The 17,199-nt window shown below is 54.0% G+C and overlaps 1 protein-coding gene across 2 annotated transcripts; it reads left to right on the top strand.

The window, feature by feature from the left end:
• Positions 1–3,555: 3,555 nt before the first annotated feature.
• On the top strand, positions 3,556–16,035 carry UBE2L6 (ubiquitin conjugating enzyme E2 L6). Of its 2 annotated transcripts, XM_043913856.1 has the most exons (4): positions 3,578–4,029; positions 8,808–8,903; positions 12,016–12,202; positions 15,318–16,035. In XM_043913856.1, the coding sequence occupies exons 1-4, from the start codon at positions 3,766–3,768 to the stop codon at positions 15,467–15,469; spliced, it is 699 nt and encodes a 232-aa protein (XP_043769791.1). In that variant the 5' UTR covers positions 3,578–3,765; the 3' UTR covers positions 15,470–16,035. The 2 variants fall into 2 exon arrangements, with proteins under 2 accessions (XP_043769794.1, XP_043769791.1); XM_043913859.1 differs by lacking the exon at positions 8,808–8,903 and having other exon boundaries at positions 3,556–4,029.
• The last annotated feature ends 1,164 nt before the right edge of the window (positions 16,036–17,199 follow it).

Raw genomic sequence — 17,199 nt, 5'->3', positions numbered from 1 at the left:
AGAGGAACTAAAGAGCCACTTGATGAAGGTGAAAGAGGAGAGTGAAAAAGTTGGCTTAAAACTCAATATTCATGGCATCTGGTCCCATCTCTTCCTGACAAATAAATAGGGGAAAAGTGGAAACCGTGACTGATTTTACTTTCTTGGGCTTCCAAATCACTGAGGACGGTGACTGTAGACATGAAACTAAAAGATGCTTGCTTCTTGGAAGAAAAGCTATGACAAACCTAGACAGCATATTAAAAAACAGAGACATTACTTTGCTGACAAAGGTCTGTCTAGTCAAAGCTGTGTTTTTTCCAGTAGTCATGTATGGATGTGAAAGCTGGACCACAAAGAAGGCTGAGCACCAAGGAAATGAACTGTGGAGTTGGAGAAGACTCTTGAGAGTCCCTTGGACTGCAAGGAGATGCAAGCAGTCTATCCTGAAGGAGATCAGCCTTGAATACTCATAGGAAGGACTGATGCTGAAGCTGAAGCTCCAATACTTTGGCCACCTGATGTGAAGATCCGACTCATTGGAAAAGACCCTGATGCTGGGAGGGATTGGGGGCAGGAGGAGACGGGACGACAGAGGATGAGTTGGCTGGATGGCATCACTGACTCAATGGACATGAGTTTGGGTAAACTCCGGGAGTTGGTGATGGACAGGGAGGCCTGGCGTGCTGCAGTCCATGCGGTCACAAGAAGTCGGACACATCTGAGCAACTGAACAACAGCATCTACTGTCTAAGCAACTTTCAAATATAAAATACAGTATCATTAACTATTAGGCACTAGGCTGTACATTACTTCTCCAAGACTTAGTTGTAACTGGAAGTTGGTACCTATTTCCCCCACTTTCCACCCCTAACCTCTACCAACCTATCTGTTCTCTGTATCTATGAGTTTGGTGTTTGGTTTGCCTGTCTAGATCCCACAGAGAAGTGACTTAGAGGCCTTTCTCCCGAAGCCTTTTGCTCTCTGTACAGACGCACGTCTCTGACCCAATGGTAAGGACAAAGGTTGGACTCAGTCCTCTCCACGTCTGCAGAGAGCTCAGCACGGGCCTCACAGAAGCAGGTGCTGGATAAATTTTGTGGAATAAATGAATACAAGCCAACTACATTAGACAGAAGTAAAAACAGTTCTTCCGAAAACATGTGACTCAGACTTGGACTTGAACCCATGGTCTTTTAGCTGAGATCACACACCTTGATTTCAAGACTTAATGAAGCTCTTGATGTCTCATCGCAGAAAGAATTCCGTGAGAGAAAAAGTGATAGGTAGGAAGTGGATTTATTTAGAGAGACAAGGTGATAGGTAAGAAGTGGATTTATTTTGAGAGCAACACACTCCACAGACAGAGTGGGAGCCGTCTCAGGAGAGAGTGGCCTTGAAACCCGGTGTGATTAGTTTTTATGGGCTGAGTAATTTCATAGGCTAATGTCTGCAGTTCACTTGGATGTTTGTCTCTTCCAGGAAACCACTGCCCCTCTGTGAGGCTGGATCCAGAGACCCTCCTGCAGGCTCCCACAGCATCAGATGATTGCCTGTAGCCTAATGCTTATCACTTCGCATTAAAAATGCAGGGACTGTATTCTTTCTCCATCTCAGTAGTAGGAGAGCTTCTCAAGTACAAGGACCCCACGTTCCCACTGCGGTCACTGCCTGGCGCTCCCTAGTAAATGCTTATTAACTGAGATGAGTGACCAGAGATGGGCTCAAAAGCCTCAGCTCCTTCATCTTTACCTGTGCTAAGAGCTTGTGGACGGCGTCCCATTCATTTCTGGCAGAGAGAAGACGCCCTGTTTGGGAATTCCCTGGCAGTCCAGTGGGTAAGACTGTGCTCTCACTGTTGTGGCCTCAGGCTTGATCCCTGCTCAGGAAACTACATTAAAAAAAGAGAGAGAGAGAGAGATAGAGAAAGAAAGAAAACAAGAAGATCCGCAGTTAAAACGTACTGAATTCGATGAAACAGAGAATAAATCATTCTGCAAACACATCCTACACACCAGCAGAGAAGTTGTTTGGTATCAAGACACCTAGATAAACAGTAAGTGAGGCAGTGAATTCAGAACTCAAAATATGCGCTCAAAATATTGTCTGGTTTTCTTCCTCCTCTGAGCTAAAAGAGTCGAGGGTAAGGGAGACAGGTCTACCAGGCTCATTGTTACTAGGCGATTATTCCCCAGACGCTGCTCCGTGCTCTGGGGCTTCAAGCCCCCGGGGGCCTCACCTTCATGCTGGGGGAAAGAGCCCCTGCCCTTGTGTAGGGGCAGAGAGCCCTGCCTGCGTTCCGGGGCACACAGTAGGCCCGCAGCGTGTACTGGACCGATGGTAAGATAAGGGAGGCCCCTGAGGTCTATGCCGGGGTGCCACCACCCAACTGTCTCCCAGATCTGCCCCTAATAGGTGCTTGTGAGCATCCTTAGTCGCTCAGTCGTGTCCGACTCTGTGACCCCCGGGACTGTGGCCCACCAGGCTCCTCTGTTCACGGGATTCCCCAGGCAAGAACACTGCAGTGGGCTGCGTGTGCCCTCCTGCAGGGTAGGAGGTACTTCAGTCAGTTCAGTCGCTCAGTCCCGTCCGACTCTGCAGCCCCGTGGACTGCAGCACACCAGGCCTCTCTGTCCATCACCAACTCCCAGAGCTTACTCAAACTCATGTCCATTGAGTCGGTGATGCCATCCAACCATCTCATCCTCTGTCGTCCCCTTTTCCTCCTGCCTTCAATCTTTCCCAGCATCAGGGTCTTTTCAAATGAGTCAATCCTTCTCATCAGGTGGCCAAACTATTGGAGTTTCAGCTTCAGCATCAGTCCTTCCAATGGATATATTCAGGACTGATTTCCTTTAGGATGGACTGGTTGGATCTCCTTGAAGTCCAAGGGACTTTCAGGAGTCTTCTCCAAAACCACAGTTTAAAAGCATCAATTCTTCGGCGCTCAGCTTTCCTTATGGTCCAGCTCTCACATCCATACGTGACTACCAAATACAAAACCTAGAGAAGGACTGACAGAGAAGGCACGGGCACCCCACCCCAGTACTCTTGCCTGGAAAATCCCACGGACGGAGGAACCTTGGTGGGCTGCAGTCCATGGGTTCGCTATGAGTCGGACACGACTGAGCGACTTCACTTTCACTTTTCACTTTCATGCACTGGAGAAGGAAATGGCAACCCACTCCAGTGTTCTTGCCTGGAGAATCCCAGGGACGGGGGAGCCTGGTGGGCTGCCGTCTATGGGGTCGCACAGAGTCGGACACGACTGAAGCGACTTAGCAGCAGCAGCAGAGAAGGACTGAAGGCCCACCAGACCCCCGAAGCTAGAGAATGCGTCTGAGGGCGCCCCTCGCGGGGCTCTGCACCCAGCGGTCACCTGGGGAGGCGTCTTTGCCTCCCCACCCAGTGCCGGACGGCACAAGGGACCCCAAGCTCCCAGGGCGGGGGCCCTGGGGGCGGACGTCGTCTCCGGTGTCTCCCAGCCATTTGTAGAGTTGGGACACGGGGCCCAGAGAGGGTTAACGATTTGCCCAGGGCGGGCTCCGGGAATCCGCTGGCGGGGCTCAGGGCGCCGGTCTGCCGGTGGGGACCCCAGGCGGCCGATCCGGGAGCTGCGCGCACGGCGAGCATCGCACGTTACTCGGGGCGCGCGCGCGTCTGGAGCAGAGCGGGCAGAAGACGCGGGAGGAGCCCCCGGCGCCGCCTCGGGCGGCGGGGCTGCCGGAGACCCCGGATGGGCGGGCCCGGGCCCCGCGCCGCACAGCGCGACCGCGGGGCCCCGCGATGCCGCGCGCTCCCAGGCCTGCCGGGCTCCGGACAAGCAAACGCTCGAGCTCCCGGTCTCCGGAGCCCATCGGGGCCCGGGCGAGCCCCCCTCCTCGGTGGCCCGGCCCCGGAGGGCGGAGCGGAGCGGAGCGCGGGCGAGGCCCCTGGGGGCGCGGCCCCGGGGCGGGGCGCGCCGAGACCGCGGGCCGCTCTCCAGTCTGGCTCGTCCCCCGGAGCCCAGCTCTCGGTGCCAAGATGACGGCGAGCAAGCGGGTGGCGAAGGTAACCCCTCCCGCCCGGCTCCCCGCGCCTTCCCGGGCTCCGTTCCCCGCATCCTGCCCTCTGCTCCCCGAGCGCGTTTGGGGGACCCGGGCCTGCTGAGTCCCTGCGTCCCTGCCCCCCTCCCCGAGGATCAGTGGGGCTGCGAGAGGGTCTGCAGTTTCGGGGGGTGGGAGGACATGAATGGGGGTGTCGCCGGCTCCCTGATCTGTGCTGGGCGATGAGCCGCCTCCCCCCGCATTGGTTTCAGTTTCATTTCTCCTGCCAGAAACTTGGGACAGTTACGTGCGTCCCGGGGCGGGGCTTCCCTGGTGGCTCAGCTGGGCAAGGATCCGCCAGCAATGCGGGAGACCTGGGTCGACTCATGGCTTGGGAAGATGCCCTGGAGGAGGGAAGGGCTACCCACTCCAGTCTGATGGCCTGGAGAATTCCATGGACTGTATATCCATGGGGTCGCAAAGAGTCGGACACGACTGAGCGGCCTTCACTTTCAGGTGCGGGAAGGGTTGTTCCCTGGCGTCTTCCTGGAGCCAGGCGCTTTGTTGGCAGTGGTGCAGGTGACTTTTAAGCAGAGATAACCAGGACCCCCGTGCTTTGGTGCCCACATTAGAGCCCCGAGAAGGGGGAATTCCCTGGTGGTCCAGCGGTTAGGACTTCCACTGGAGAGGGCACAGTTGTATCCCCAGTCTGGGGACTAAGATCCCCAAGTCGTGCAGCGACCCCGCCCCCTACAAAAAAAAAAAAAAAAGCCCAAGAAGTATGGGACGCTAAGTAGGACTTGAGAGCAAAGTTCTCAGGGTTTTCTCCTGAAGAAAAGCTGCCAGGGCGAACCCAGAAGGTCACCTGGAGTAAAGGTCACCTGCACTGGTGTGCAGTCGTCTGGTCTACAGATGTTGTTGAATGCCTCCCATATGTGGTTCCTGCTCTAGGAAGTGGGGAGGCAGAGAAAACCAAAAAAGTCTTCTCTTCATTCTGATCAGGGACACAATTTGAAGTGAGGTCGGGAAGGATGGGGAGGGAGGGATTTTCCCCAGGAGGGAAAACCCAAGGCATCTGGGGGACTGGGGTGTGGCTGGGATTGGACATAGATGCGGAAGGTGGGGGAGGATTCCCTGGTGGCTCAGATGGTAAAGAATCTCGCTGAGGGTGGAGCAGTTCTGGGGAGGTGGGTCTGATACCCCTGAGGCTTTGAGTCTCTCAGAATTGCCCCTCCTGTGTGCAGGCGTGAGGAGGGTGAACAGGGGGTGCTACCCTCAGCCTCTGGGAAGAAAATGATCGCAGGTTGGGGCACCCAGAGAAGGCTCAGCCCAGAAGGATTGAACTCTGGAGGCTGGCAGCAAAATGAGGCAGAGAGTTTTTCCAACTAAGCAGGAAAGCCGGAAGCCAGTATTTGTCTCCCCGGCACCATTAACTGTCGGGGAGTTTACATCAGTCATTTCAGTAACCCTGAGAGATGAGTCCTCTGCCCCCATTTCACAGATGGGGAAGTTGAGGCTCAGAAAGACTAACTTGATTGTCCTGGGTCACCCGGTAGGGAATGGTGGGGCTGGGATTTGAGCCCGGGTTGGTGAGGCTCCAACCCAGAGGTTCTTTCAGTGGCTTCTCTACTTTCATTTTCTGTTCCTCTGAGTCAGATGATTTCTGAGCAGACCTTGGGGAACAGCTGTGTTCTAGTGTGGGTTTCAACATCCCCAGGCATTGCGAAAGTCTTGACAGAACTCATGCATGACAGGTAAAGTCCAAGTTCCTCCAGTTTTGGTAAAGTTGGGAAAATGTCTCTTCCAGGGCTTTTCTGTGCAGCATGGGGCTTCCTTCTTGCTCGGGAGTCACAGACGATCCTGGAACTGGTAGCAGGAGATGCTTCTAGTTTGGGGTAACAGATCAGTGAGGGGTCGTAGGCTCTGGGCCGTCTGTGGGCATGAACAGAGGTGGGGTGTAGAAAGATAAGAAACAGGGGATAATGGCGTGCTTGTACTTTGGGGCTCAGAGAAAGTTTAGGGGGGCACAGTGTGAAGGGTTCCCACAGCTGTGGAAGGTCTTTGGGGACCTTTCTCTTCGCCTTTGTTTATACCAGAGTTTCGCAACTTTGTAGCCACTGATATTTGAGGCTGGATCATTTTCTGAAGGATGTTTATCACACCCCGGTCTCTCTACCCACTAGACGGAGCAGCACTCCTCCACGTGTGGCAGCCAGAAATGGGTCTAGACATTGCCAGAAGTGCTGGGGGTGGGTAGATAAAGGAACCCCCGGCTGAGAGCCTCTGGTTTACACCCGTTCAGAGTCCCAGGAAAACATGACCTGCCCTTGAAGGTCTCTTTTTAAACACGTTTATTTAGTTTTTGGCTGTCATGTGGCTTACAGGATCTTAGTTCCCCCTCCAGGGATCAAACTCCATGAAAGCGTGGAGTCCTAACCACTGGACAGCTGGAGAATTCCCTAAATGTCTTATTTATTTATTTTTTAAGGTCTATTGCCCAGGGGAGAGAGAAAAGGGAGGGGCAGCATTGAGTAGGGGATAAGGGGCACAAACTATTAGGTATAAGATAAACCACAAGGATATATATACTGTACAACATGGGGAATATAGCCAATAGTTTATAATAGCTATAGACAGAGTATAACCTTTAGAAATTGTGAATCACTGTATCGTAACATATAACATTGCCCAGCAACTACAATTAAAAAAAATTTTTTTAAAGATAAGAAAATACACTTTTAAAAAGGTCTGTTGTCCCACAAAAAGGACCCCAAAATGGAGAGCGGGATTCCTTGGTCTAATACTAAATTTGAGATGTGCTGCATACTTGGGCACACATCTCGGACAATGGCAACGTGCAACAGAGCGTTAAAGGCTTTGGAAAGTCCTTCAGGAAAGAACCCAGTTAGCCTAGTGTTTCCCAATGTGCTTGACCGTGGAATCCTTTTCCCGTAACAACTGTGAACTTTGCACGGGACACGCCGTACACCCCTGCTCTAACTGGGTCCTCCGCCCTGGTGCTTCGCCAGGTCTCTGCACGGCGGACTCCTATTCACACTGCAGGGCCCAGCGCGGTGTTGCCCGTGTGAAGCTTTCCTGCTCCCCTCCCCTCTCCTCGATTCTCCTTTTGAGAGGGGTAACAGGCAGGAAGGCCAGGGGTCTCCAAACGGAGGAAGCAGGCTGCAAGCATCAGGCATTTTTTATCTCTCTCTTAAGCAGCAGGAGGAAACAAACAAGTGTGAGATTTTTTTCCCCCTTCTTTATACAAATTTAAAAGGAGGTTTTTCTTAAAATTCTGTGTTGCCATGACGACCCCTGGCTCCACCTGAAGTTAACTTTTCTCAAACCTTGAGCTAACCAATGCATTTTCTTATGGAAATGTTTTTCTTAAGCTACGTTAATGAGCTATGTATTTACCCTAGACTCTTTTCTTCAAGTCGGTTCGCTTAAGACTCAGAACCAATAAGGGCTCAACAAACCTGTATGTTTTCCTCATACATTGTTCTCATCGATGTTAATGAAACTATGTATTTACTTGGAAACCTGTCTTTCTTCAAGACTCAGGTCAGTCGCTTTAGGGCCCGGGATGACTCCCCTGGTGCCAAGGTCATCTCAAAATGCATGCTGTGGGTGAGGGGCCCGGTGCCACTCTGAGTTCTGAGACATCTCCTTTCTCTAGTTAACAGCCTGCTGATAGGAGTATAACGTGCTGCTGAAGACTAGCAGGGCGCACTCTTTCTGCCCCCTTCTGATGTCTATCTCAGAAGCTTTGTTTATCTCTTTATGCTTTAACAAAACTTTATGACACAAGAGCTCTGAGCAATCAAGCCTCGTCACAGGCCGGGGATTGAATTCGTCTCCTCCGGAGGCCAAGAATCCCAGCATCTTTCATGACCCAGCGACCACCTTTCACTTTCCCCTCCTACTGTGTGTCCACACTTCATTCACATAATCACACGTGTCTCTTCCACCACTCCAGTGACGTTCTCGAGGGCGGCCCGTGTCTTAGTGACGTGTCCACAGAAGACGCTGTTGGGAGAACTCGGGGATGCTCAGATGATGGGCCGCCTTCCTGGGAAGGCGAGCGTCGCTTGTCCTCTGGTTTCTCTGCTTGGCGAGTGGCGCTGTCCTCTGCCGCGTCTGCCTGAGCGGTGCCCCCTCCCCAGGCCTGCCCTGGGGCAGTCTGACCGGGACAGGCTGATGACTCTGCCGCCCGCCCTGTCCCGAGCTCGATGAGGGCGCGTCGCCATGCTGCTCGCCGGCGGGGAGAAGGGAGGCCGGGCGTCATGGCTCCCTAGGAAAGAACCAGAGGACAGACGGGAAGCACCTTGGTTTCTGGAGAAGAGGCTCCTCAGAGAGCAACCCCGTGGACTGTAGCCCGCCAGGCTCCTCGGTCCATGGGATTCTCCAGGAAAAAATACTGGAGCAGTTTGCCATTTCTTTCCCCGTGGGGTCTTCCCGACCCAGGGATCAAACTGGTGTCCCCTGCATTACAAGGCGGATTCTTTACCGCTGAGCCACCTGGGAAGCGCTAAGAGGTTTACCCCCACGTTACAGTATTTAGACCCGCTGATTTGCATCACCCTCCGCCCGGTGCCTACGGAGCTGGGGTGAAGCTAAGAATCCGGTGATTCACTTAAGGCCCGGAGCACCGGGCCGGACAGGTTCTGAATGCGCAGTGGATGCCGGCTCCCGCTCTGCCGGCCTCTGTCCTGCTTGGCACTCGGGACGGCTTGCTGTGGGAGTGGGAGGGCGCCGGAGCGGGGGAGACTCGGCCGACTGCCCGCTCTGTGCCCCCTGCAGGAGCTGGAGGAACTCCAGAAGCAGCTGCCCCAGTACCTGCGGAACCTGCGCAGCGAGGAGGACGACGTGCTGGTGTGGCACGCGCTCCTGCTGCCGGTGAGTGTCCGCGTGGGGGCGCTGCTGGACCGCACCACTCAGGGCAGGGGCCCGGCAGGGAAGGCTAGACCGGGCGAGGATTTTCCCCGCCGGAGAATCCTTCTTTATTATTATTTTTAATTTTGGCTGCACCGGGTCTCCATTGCTGCACACGGGCTCTCTCTAGTTGCGGCGATCGGGGGCTCCCTCTAGCTGGAGTGCCCAGGCTCCTCATTGGAGAGGCTCTTCTCGTTTCAGAGCGCGGGCTCAATAACCAGCACACCGCCTTAGCTACCCCTCAGCATATGGGATCTTCCCGGACCAGCCATCGAACCCGCGTCCCCTGCATTGGCAGGTGGAGCCCTAGCTACTGACCCATCAGGGAAGTCATAGGATTCTTTTTTTCCACTGGAGGTGATCATTGGCAGAGGGGGTGTCTCTCTCTACATTGATTGCTTCTGAGGTCCAAGCCGATTGATGAAGAGGCTAAAAGGCTTTCTGACTTGGTGGGAGACCCCTTCTTCAAGCAGTAAGTACTGAGCCCGTCATGGAAGCCTCGGCAGACAAAGAGCGTCAAACACAAAAAGGCTTCCTTGTTGACTTAGAGGTAAAGAATCCGCCTGCCAGTGCAGGAGACATGGGTTCAACCCCCGACCCGGGCAGATCCCACATACCCGGGAGCAAGTAAGCCCGTGTGCCACTCTGTTGAGCCTGTGTTCCAGAGCCCGGGTCCACAATGCCGGAGCCCACCTGCCCCGACTGCTGAAGCCCAGCGCCCTAGAGCCCCCCTTTGCTGAGCCCGCACCCATGGTCTTGGTCTGTGTCCCAGCCCCAGCCTCTTACATTATCGAGAACACGTTTTCTTTATCTGCCCAGCATTTGTTCAGACACACCCGTGACCATTGAGGCTTCCTTTCCGCCTTCTGCTCAGGAAGAGGAATTTCTTAAACCCTTGACTTTGAACTCGCGTATATCATTCTTTTTTTAAAAACTTCATTTCTTTGGCTGTGCCGGGTCTTAGCGCGGCCTGTGGGACCTGATTCCCAGACCAGGGATCGAACCTGGCCCCCTGCATTGGGAGCACGGAGTCTTAGCCTCTGGGCCACCGGGGAAGTCCCACGTATGGCATTCTGACGGTCATCCTCCTGCCTGCTCTGTCACGAAGGTTCTGAAAGGGTTTGGAGCTTTTGCAGCAGCCTGGAGGCCCCTGTGTGCTGTGCGGGGCTCATCCGAGTCCCGGGGTCCCCCCGCTAGGGGTGTGGGTTACTGCTCCCGTGTGGAACAGTCCAGTCGACCGTGCTGGGTCTCCATCCAGGCACGGCTGCTGTGACCCTGGGCAGGTTACTTGTATGCACTGAACTTGTTTCATCTGGAAATCCTGATGCTAATACCATGAGTTCTCATAATACTTACCGCAATAGCTGACACACATGGAGTCCTTGCCATGTGCCTGATATTCCAGGTCCCTAACGTGAATTAACTCAGGACTTCCCTGGTGGTCCGGCGGCTAAGACTCTGCTCCCAGCGCAGGGCGCCTGGGTTCAATCCCTGGTCAGGGAACTAGATCCCACATGTTGCAAGTAAGACTCGGGGCAGCCAAATACATAAATAGTAAAAAAAAGAAAGAAAGCGGGTGCACTCTTCACTACCTTAAAAAAAAAAAAAGTGAATTAACTCATGTAATCGTCACACAAGCCATGTGAAGAAGGCTGTGATTCTTTCTGTATGGGAAAGCACAGAGATGTTCAGCTGCTTGCCTAAGGTCACACAGGTGTGGAGGGACAGAGCCAGGATCCACACTGAAGCCACGCAGCCAGAAGTCCACGTAACCCCTACACCATGCCGCGTGGGCTAATGTGTGTCAAACCTTAGAAGCAGGCAGCACAGCGGATCCCAGGAAAGCGTTCCAGTTGCTAAAGTCTAGAGGGTCCTCTGCTGGCTCCTGGCAACGCTTAGGCACTCCAGTTCCAAATTGTTGTTGTTTTAAGATGATAAAATCCCCATAACAGTATGTACCGTCTTAACTATCTTTTTTTGGCTTTGCTGGGTCTCTGTTGCTGCAAGGGCTTTTCCCTAGTTGCAGCGAGCGGAGGATACTCTCCAGTTGCCGTGTTCAGGCTTCTCACTGCAGTGGCTTCTCTTTGTCGTGGAGCATGGCTCTAGGGCGGGGGGGCTTCGGTATTTGCAGCTCCCGGGCTCTAGAGCACAGACTCAGTACTTGTGGCGCATGGGCTTAGTTGACTTAGTAAACTAGTAAACTTAGTAAAGCGTCTGCCTGCAATTCGGGAGACCCAGGTTCGATCCCTGGGTCGGGAAGATCCTCTGGAGAAGGAAATGGCAACCCACTCCAGTACTCTTGCCTGGAAAATCCCCTAGACGGAAGAACCTGGTGGGCTACAGTCCATGGGGGTCACAAAGAGTCAGACACGACTGAGCGACTTCACTTTCATGGGCTTAGTTGCTCTGGGACATACGGGATCTTCCTGGACCAGGGATCGACCCTACATCCCCTCCACTGGCAGGTGGATTCCTAACCACTGGGCCTCCAGGCGAGTCCTGGAAAAATGGCCAAGAAAGTAAAAGCCTGAAAGCTCTCATCACAAGGAGAAGTTTTTTCCTATTCTTTCTCTTCATTTTTTTTATGTGAGAAGATGGGTGTCAGCTGAACCTATTTTGGTAATTCTTTGACAGCATGTGTGAATCTAACCATCAAGCTTGACGCCTTAAGCTTAGTGATGTGTATCAGTTATTTTTCAATAAAACTGGAAAGATGTTAATTACCGACATAATGAAAAGAAGCTAAGGAGGTCCTGAGGACACCTCCAGTCAAACTGTACCCGTTTTTCAAGGGAGGAAACTGAGGCTTAGGGGTGGGAGGCAGCCGGCCCTCGGGCGCAGAGCAGAAGCCAGGATCTGACTCGTGCGAGCCCCAGGCCAGGGCCCTACTGACCCACAGCCCAGTTGCTAAGTGAATTCAGGGGCCAGCTGTGTCTGCGTTCACGGTCCTTCCTTGGAGTGGAGCAGAGGAAACCTGGGCCCTGGGGTGGGGCGGGGAGCGGGGACACCAGGCCCAGGTCCTGGGGGAAGAGGGCAGCTGTGCCTCGGCCCAGAGCATGACCCCTCTCTCATACAGGAGAGGCCACCCTACAACCTCAAGGCCTTCAGCGTGTGCATCAGCTTCCCCAGGGAGTACCCATTCCAGCCCCCGACGGTGAAATTCACCACCAGGATCTACCACCCCAACGTGGACAGGGACGGGAGGGTGTGCCTGCCCATCATTAGCAAGAAGAACTGGAAAGCTAGCACCAGGATCTGCCAAGGTGAGGCTGGGTCGTGCCTGGCCGGGGGCCCCGACTGAACGGGGGTCGGGGGGGTGGAGTCACGGGACCACTTTTGTGTCGGTCGTTCCTGTTTATTGTTGTTCAGTCCTTAAGTTACGTCGACTCCTTTGTGACCACAGGGACTGTAGCCTCCAGGCCCCTCTGTCCGTGGAATTTCCCAGGCGAAAAACTACTAGGGCTTCCCTGGGGGCTCAGAGGGTAAAGAATCTGCCTGCAATGTGGGAGACCCGGGTTTGATCCCTGGGTTGGGAAGATCCCCTGGAGAAGGGAAAGGCTACCCACTCCAGTATCCTTGCTTGGAAAATTCCATGGACAGAGGAGCCTGGTGGGCTACAGTCCATGGGGTCGCAAAGAGTCAGACACGACTGAATGACTGAATTTGCTGAATTCCCTTGTCTAACTCAGTGAAACTAAGACATGCCGTGTGGGGCCACCCAAGACGGTTGGGTCATGGAGAGGTCTGACAGAGTGTGGTCCACTGGAGAAGGGAATGGAAAACCACTTCAGTATTCTTGCCTTGAGAACCCCATGAACAGGATGAAAAGGCAAAAAGATAGGACCCTGAAAGATGAACTCCCCAGGTCGTTAGGTGCCCAATATGCTACTGGAGATCAGTGGAGAAATAACTCCAGAAAGAATGAAGGGACAGAGCCAAAGCAGAATCAACACCCAGCTGTGGATGTGACTGGTGATGGAAGCAAGGTCCGATGCTGTAAAGACAGATGAAGGGGCAGGCCTAATGACGATAAGTACATCACCTCATTAGGTACTCTGACACTGCGCTAAAAGTTTCACATGCTCTTTTTAGTTCACTTTTTTTTTTTTTTTTACTGAAGTATGGTTAATTTAGGGGGAAGGAAATGGCCACCCACTCCTGTATTCTTGCCTGGAGAACCCCACGGACAGAGGAGCCTGGCGGGCTACAGTCCATGGGGTCGCAAAGAGTCGGACACGAGTGAGCGACTTCACTTTGCTTTTATGGCTCACTTACAATGCTGTGTTCGTTTATGGTACACACCAAAGGGACCCCGGTGTACACATGCATGTGTATGCTTTTCATATTCTTTCCCACTGCCGTTTATCATAAGGTATTGAGTTCAGTCTCCTGTGATACACAGTTTGTATCCGCTCACCTCAAACTCTGAGTGTAGCCCTCCTCTCCTGCTTTCCCCCAGGTCTGTAAGTCTGTTTCCGTTTTGTAAATGAGTTCACTTGTATCTTTTTACGATCCCACAGGTAAGTGATATCATATGGTATTTGTCCTTCTCTGCCTGACTTCCTTCACTTCATATGGTAATCTCCAGGTCCATCCGTATGTTGCTGCAAATGGCATCCTTTCACTCTTTCTCATGGCTAATATTTCCCTGTACCTGTCTACCACATCTTCTTTGTCCACTTCCCTGTCGATGGACATTTAGGTTGCACTCACATCTTGGCTATTGTAAATAGAGCTGCTGCCAACACTGGGGTACACGTAGCTTTTTGCATTAGCGTTTTCTCTGGGTATGTGCTCAAGAGTGTGATTGCTGGATCGTTCGGCAACTCTTAGTTTTTTAAGGAACCTCATACTATTTTCCATAGTGGCTGCACCAATTTACACATCCCACCAACAGTGTAGGAGGGTTTTCTCTTCTACCCACCCTCTCCAGCATAAAAATTCACTTTTTTATTCCATATGGTATTTTTTGTATACATCCATGGATGACAAATTGAAATTATAATGGATTAATCATAATTCAGGAATACAAAAGTGGAGCTGGGTGGCCCTTGAGGACTTGGTCTCAGATACGTCCCTGCACCACTGAGAACCCGAACTTTCTAACCCAGGGAAATCAGTCATTTCTAACACACCGACCTCATTCAGTGCCCCCGAGAAGCCCCTTGAAACAGTGCTTTCACTGGCCCCATTTAGTAGATCGGGACACTGAGGCGTGAGAGGTGAGCACTTACCCGAGCGGGCAGACAGCAGAGCTGGGATGGGAAGCCTCCCTCAGCCGGCTCTGAACCGCGCGGCTCAGCAGAACTTTCTTCACTGATGGAGTCGGTCCATAGCGGCCCTGTCCAATGCCGCAGACACTGGCCCCATGCAGCTTTCAGGCACTTGAAGTGTGGCTGTTGTGACCGTGAACTGCATTCCTAATTGTCGTGAATTTCAATTAACTTAAATCGAGATGACCACACATGGCTGGCAGCTACATGTCGGGCACTGTGGGCCTAGACTGCGGACGTGATCAGTGTGTGATCAGTCCTGTGTCAGGGGACTTCCCTGGTGGTCCAGTGGCTAACACGCTACATTCCCCACGCAGGGGGCCTAGATTTGGTCCCTGGTCAGGGGACTAGATCCCACAGGCCGCAACTAAAGATCCATGACGAAGACCCAGAGAGGCCAAATAAATACTTTAAAAAAAATCCCACCTCTGGATCAGCTCGGGAGTTCTTAACCCTGGAAAGCAGAGTGCTAGGGAGAGGGGGAGGCGTGGTCCTCGGTGAGCAGAGTGCTCTGACCCAGAAACCCATGTTTGTGTGCATGCCGACGTGCACAAGGGGTGGGGGGGCACCACCTTCGCCAGGCTCCCAAAGTCACCTGTGAAAGATTTCGAGCCACGGGGCAGGAGTGGTTTCCAGTCTTGAGCCTCGGAACCCTTTTTTCCACAAATAAAAAAATTTTTGGAATCCTATTACCGCCTCCACGGACATGAATTTGAGCAAACTCCAGGAGATAGTGGAAGACAGAGGCGCCTGCGAGTTGCAGTCCTCGGGGTCTCAGAGTCAGACGCAACAAAAGCAGAGCGGTTCTGGCTGAAAAGGGAACAGAACCCAGAAACCGCGTTGATCTCACCGACCCCCGCGACGGGGGTTGTTGAACAGCCTCTGTGACACCGTGGAACACAGGTTGAAAACCACCGAGGCAACTGCTCGTGAGAGCTTTGGACACCGTCATCCGCGACAGAGTGGCATCTGATTTGGTCGCAGAGCCGTCCTAAGATGTGGGCTGGTGTGGGGTGTCGGGGGGATCTGGGAGTGGGCAGCATCGCTCCCTTCCCAGGAGTTTTTTCTCTCCCTCCTGATGTCCTGATCCGACTTCTCTCCCCAGTCTTGGAGGCCCTCAACGTGCTGGTGAATCAACCGGAGCCGGGAGAGCCCGTTCGACTAGAGCTTGCAGAGCAGCTGATACAGGACCCAGAGCTGTTTGACCAGACGGCCCAAGAGTTCACCCTCCAGTTTGGAGTGGACCGGCCCTGCTAACCCGGCTTCTGACCCGGCCGCTTTCTGTGTGACGGATGGACGCCCCTCGTGGACGGGGAGTGGGGGGGCAGCCAGAGCCCCTTGGCGATTTTGCACCTGCTCGTGTCTTCCAAGATTTCCTTCTTAGGTTGTGTGTGTGTGTGTGTGTAGCGGGCGGGGACTGCCGTTATGAGTGTGGACCCACTGGCCACAGCTATGCTTTCCCCAGCCCCTTTCTCTGCCCCGGAGCCAGAAGCATTTACGTTTGCAGACTCGAAATCCAGCTCTCCAGTGCTCTGGGATGGGGGTTCCTGGTCCCACCGACTGGTCCATCTTAGAGACTCAGCCACCTTCCCGGCCGGATGAGCAGCCAACCCGAATCCCCGCCCCCCACAGGGCCCTGCTTTGGGAGGGGGGGGGGCAGCAGGTCAGGTGGGATGACGAGGAGGGGTCAGGGGGAGGAGGGCCTCTTACAAAGTGCTCTGGGGATGGAGCGGTTTAATCATAGACAGGTATAGATTTAGGTGCAAAACCTTTCCGTTTCCACTGATGACCCATAAAGTGAAGACTCCTCTCCACCCCAGAAATCTGACTGTGCGGTCTTTCGCTTTCTTTTTAAAGATTTACTTCTGTGTTTCGTTTTTTGGCTGTGCCTGTAGTGTCCGCAAGGGGGAGCTACACGCTAGTGGCAGTTCCTGGAGTCTCGGCAAGGGGGCGCTCCTCGCGAGTCGCAGCCCCGGGCTTCCCATCGCACGGCCTCTCTTGCCGAGCACGGGCTGCAGGCACACGGACTCAGTAGCTGCAGCTCATGGGCTCGGTAGTTACGGCGCGTGGGCTTAGTTGCCCCGCGGCCTGTGGAATCTTCCCGGACGGGGGATCGAACGGGGGTCCCTTGCACTGCAAGGCGGAGTCTTAACCACTGGGCCACCAGGGGGCCCTGCCTGCCTGGTTCTTAAACCACTGCTGTCCCCGTTTGGTGGCGGCGGGTTCCTAGGGGCAAGCTTTACGCCGGGAGGGGCTTCCCGTCCAGCTTGAGTCCAGGGGAAGCCGTGGAGACTGTGTGTCTGCTCAGCCGTTAAACACAAGGGTCCACCTGAGCCTTCACTCAGGGGGCAAGTGGCTCATCGGGAGGAGGCTGGGGGTTTAGCTTGCTTCCGCATCAACGGAGGGCTCGCAGGGCGCGGAGCCTTGTGTGACCCCAAGCGCTGTGGGGACAGCTGGCTGTGAGGGGCCCGGCCACCCTCAGCCAGAGGGGTCGTCGACCCCCCCCCACAGGAGTGACGCCCCCGTCTTAGGCAGGAGGCAGCCAAGGCTAACGCAGCCGTCGGGTGGGCTGCCACGTCCACCCTGCTCATCTGGGCAGAGCCCGCACCTCTGGCCGCAGTGCCAAGCGGGCGGGTTTCCATTTCTGTGTTTTCATGAGCCGTTCTCATCAGCGCATATGCTCCCAACAGCCGATAAAGCCAGACAGGATTGTTAGCAGGAAATTAGAGTCAGCTCTGGGTTTCCCCGGTGGCTCAGTGGTAAAGAATCTGCCTGCAAGGCAGGAGATCCAGGCTCTGTCCTTGAGTCGGGAAGATCCCCTTGGAGGAGGGCATGGCGACCCACTCCAGTATCCTTGCCTGGAGAATCCCATGGACGGAGGAGCCTGGCGGGCTTCAGTCCACGAGGTCGCACAGAGTTGGACACGACAGAAATACCTAAGCAGCTGCAGCAATGTACTCAGCTCTAGGGCTCATCTCTAGTGAGCA

This window comes from Cervus elaphus, chromosome 1 (genome assembly GCF_910594005.1).
Source record: "Cervus elaphus chromosome 1, mCerEla1.1, whole genome shotgun sequence".
Taxonomy (NCBI): domain Eukaryota; kingdom Metazoa; phylum Chordata; class Mammalia; order Artiodactyla; family Cervidae; genus Cervus; species Cervus elaphus.
This window is presented reverse-complemented; position numbering and strand designations above follow the sequence as displayed.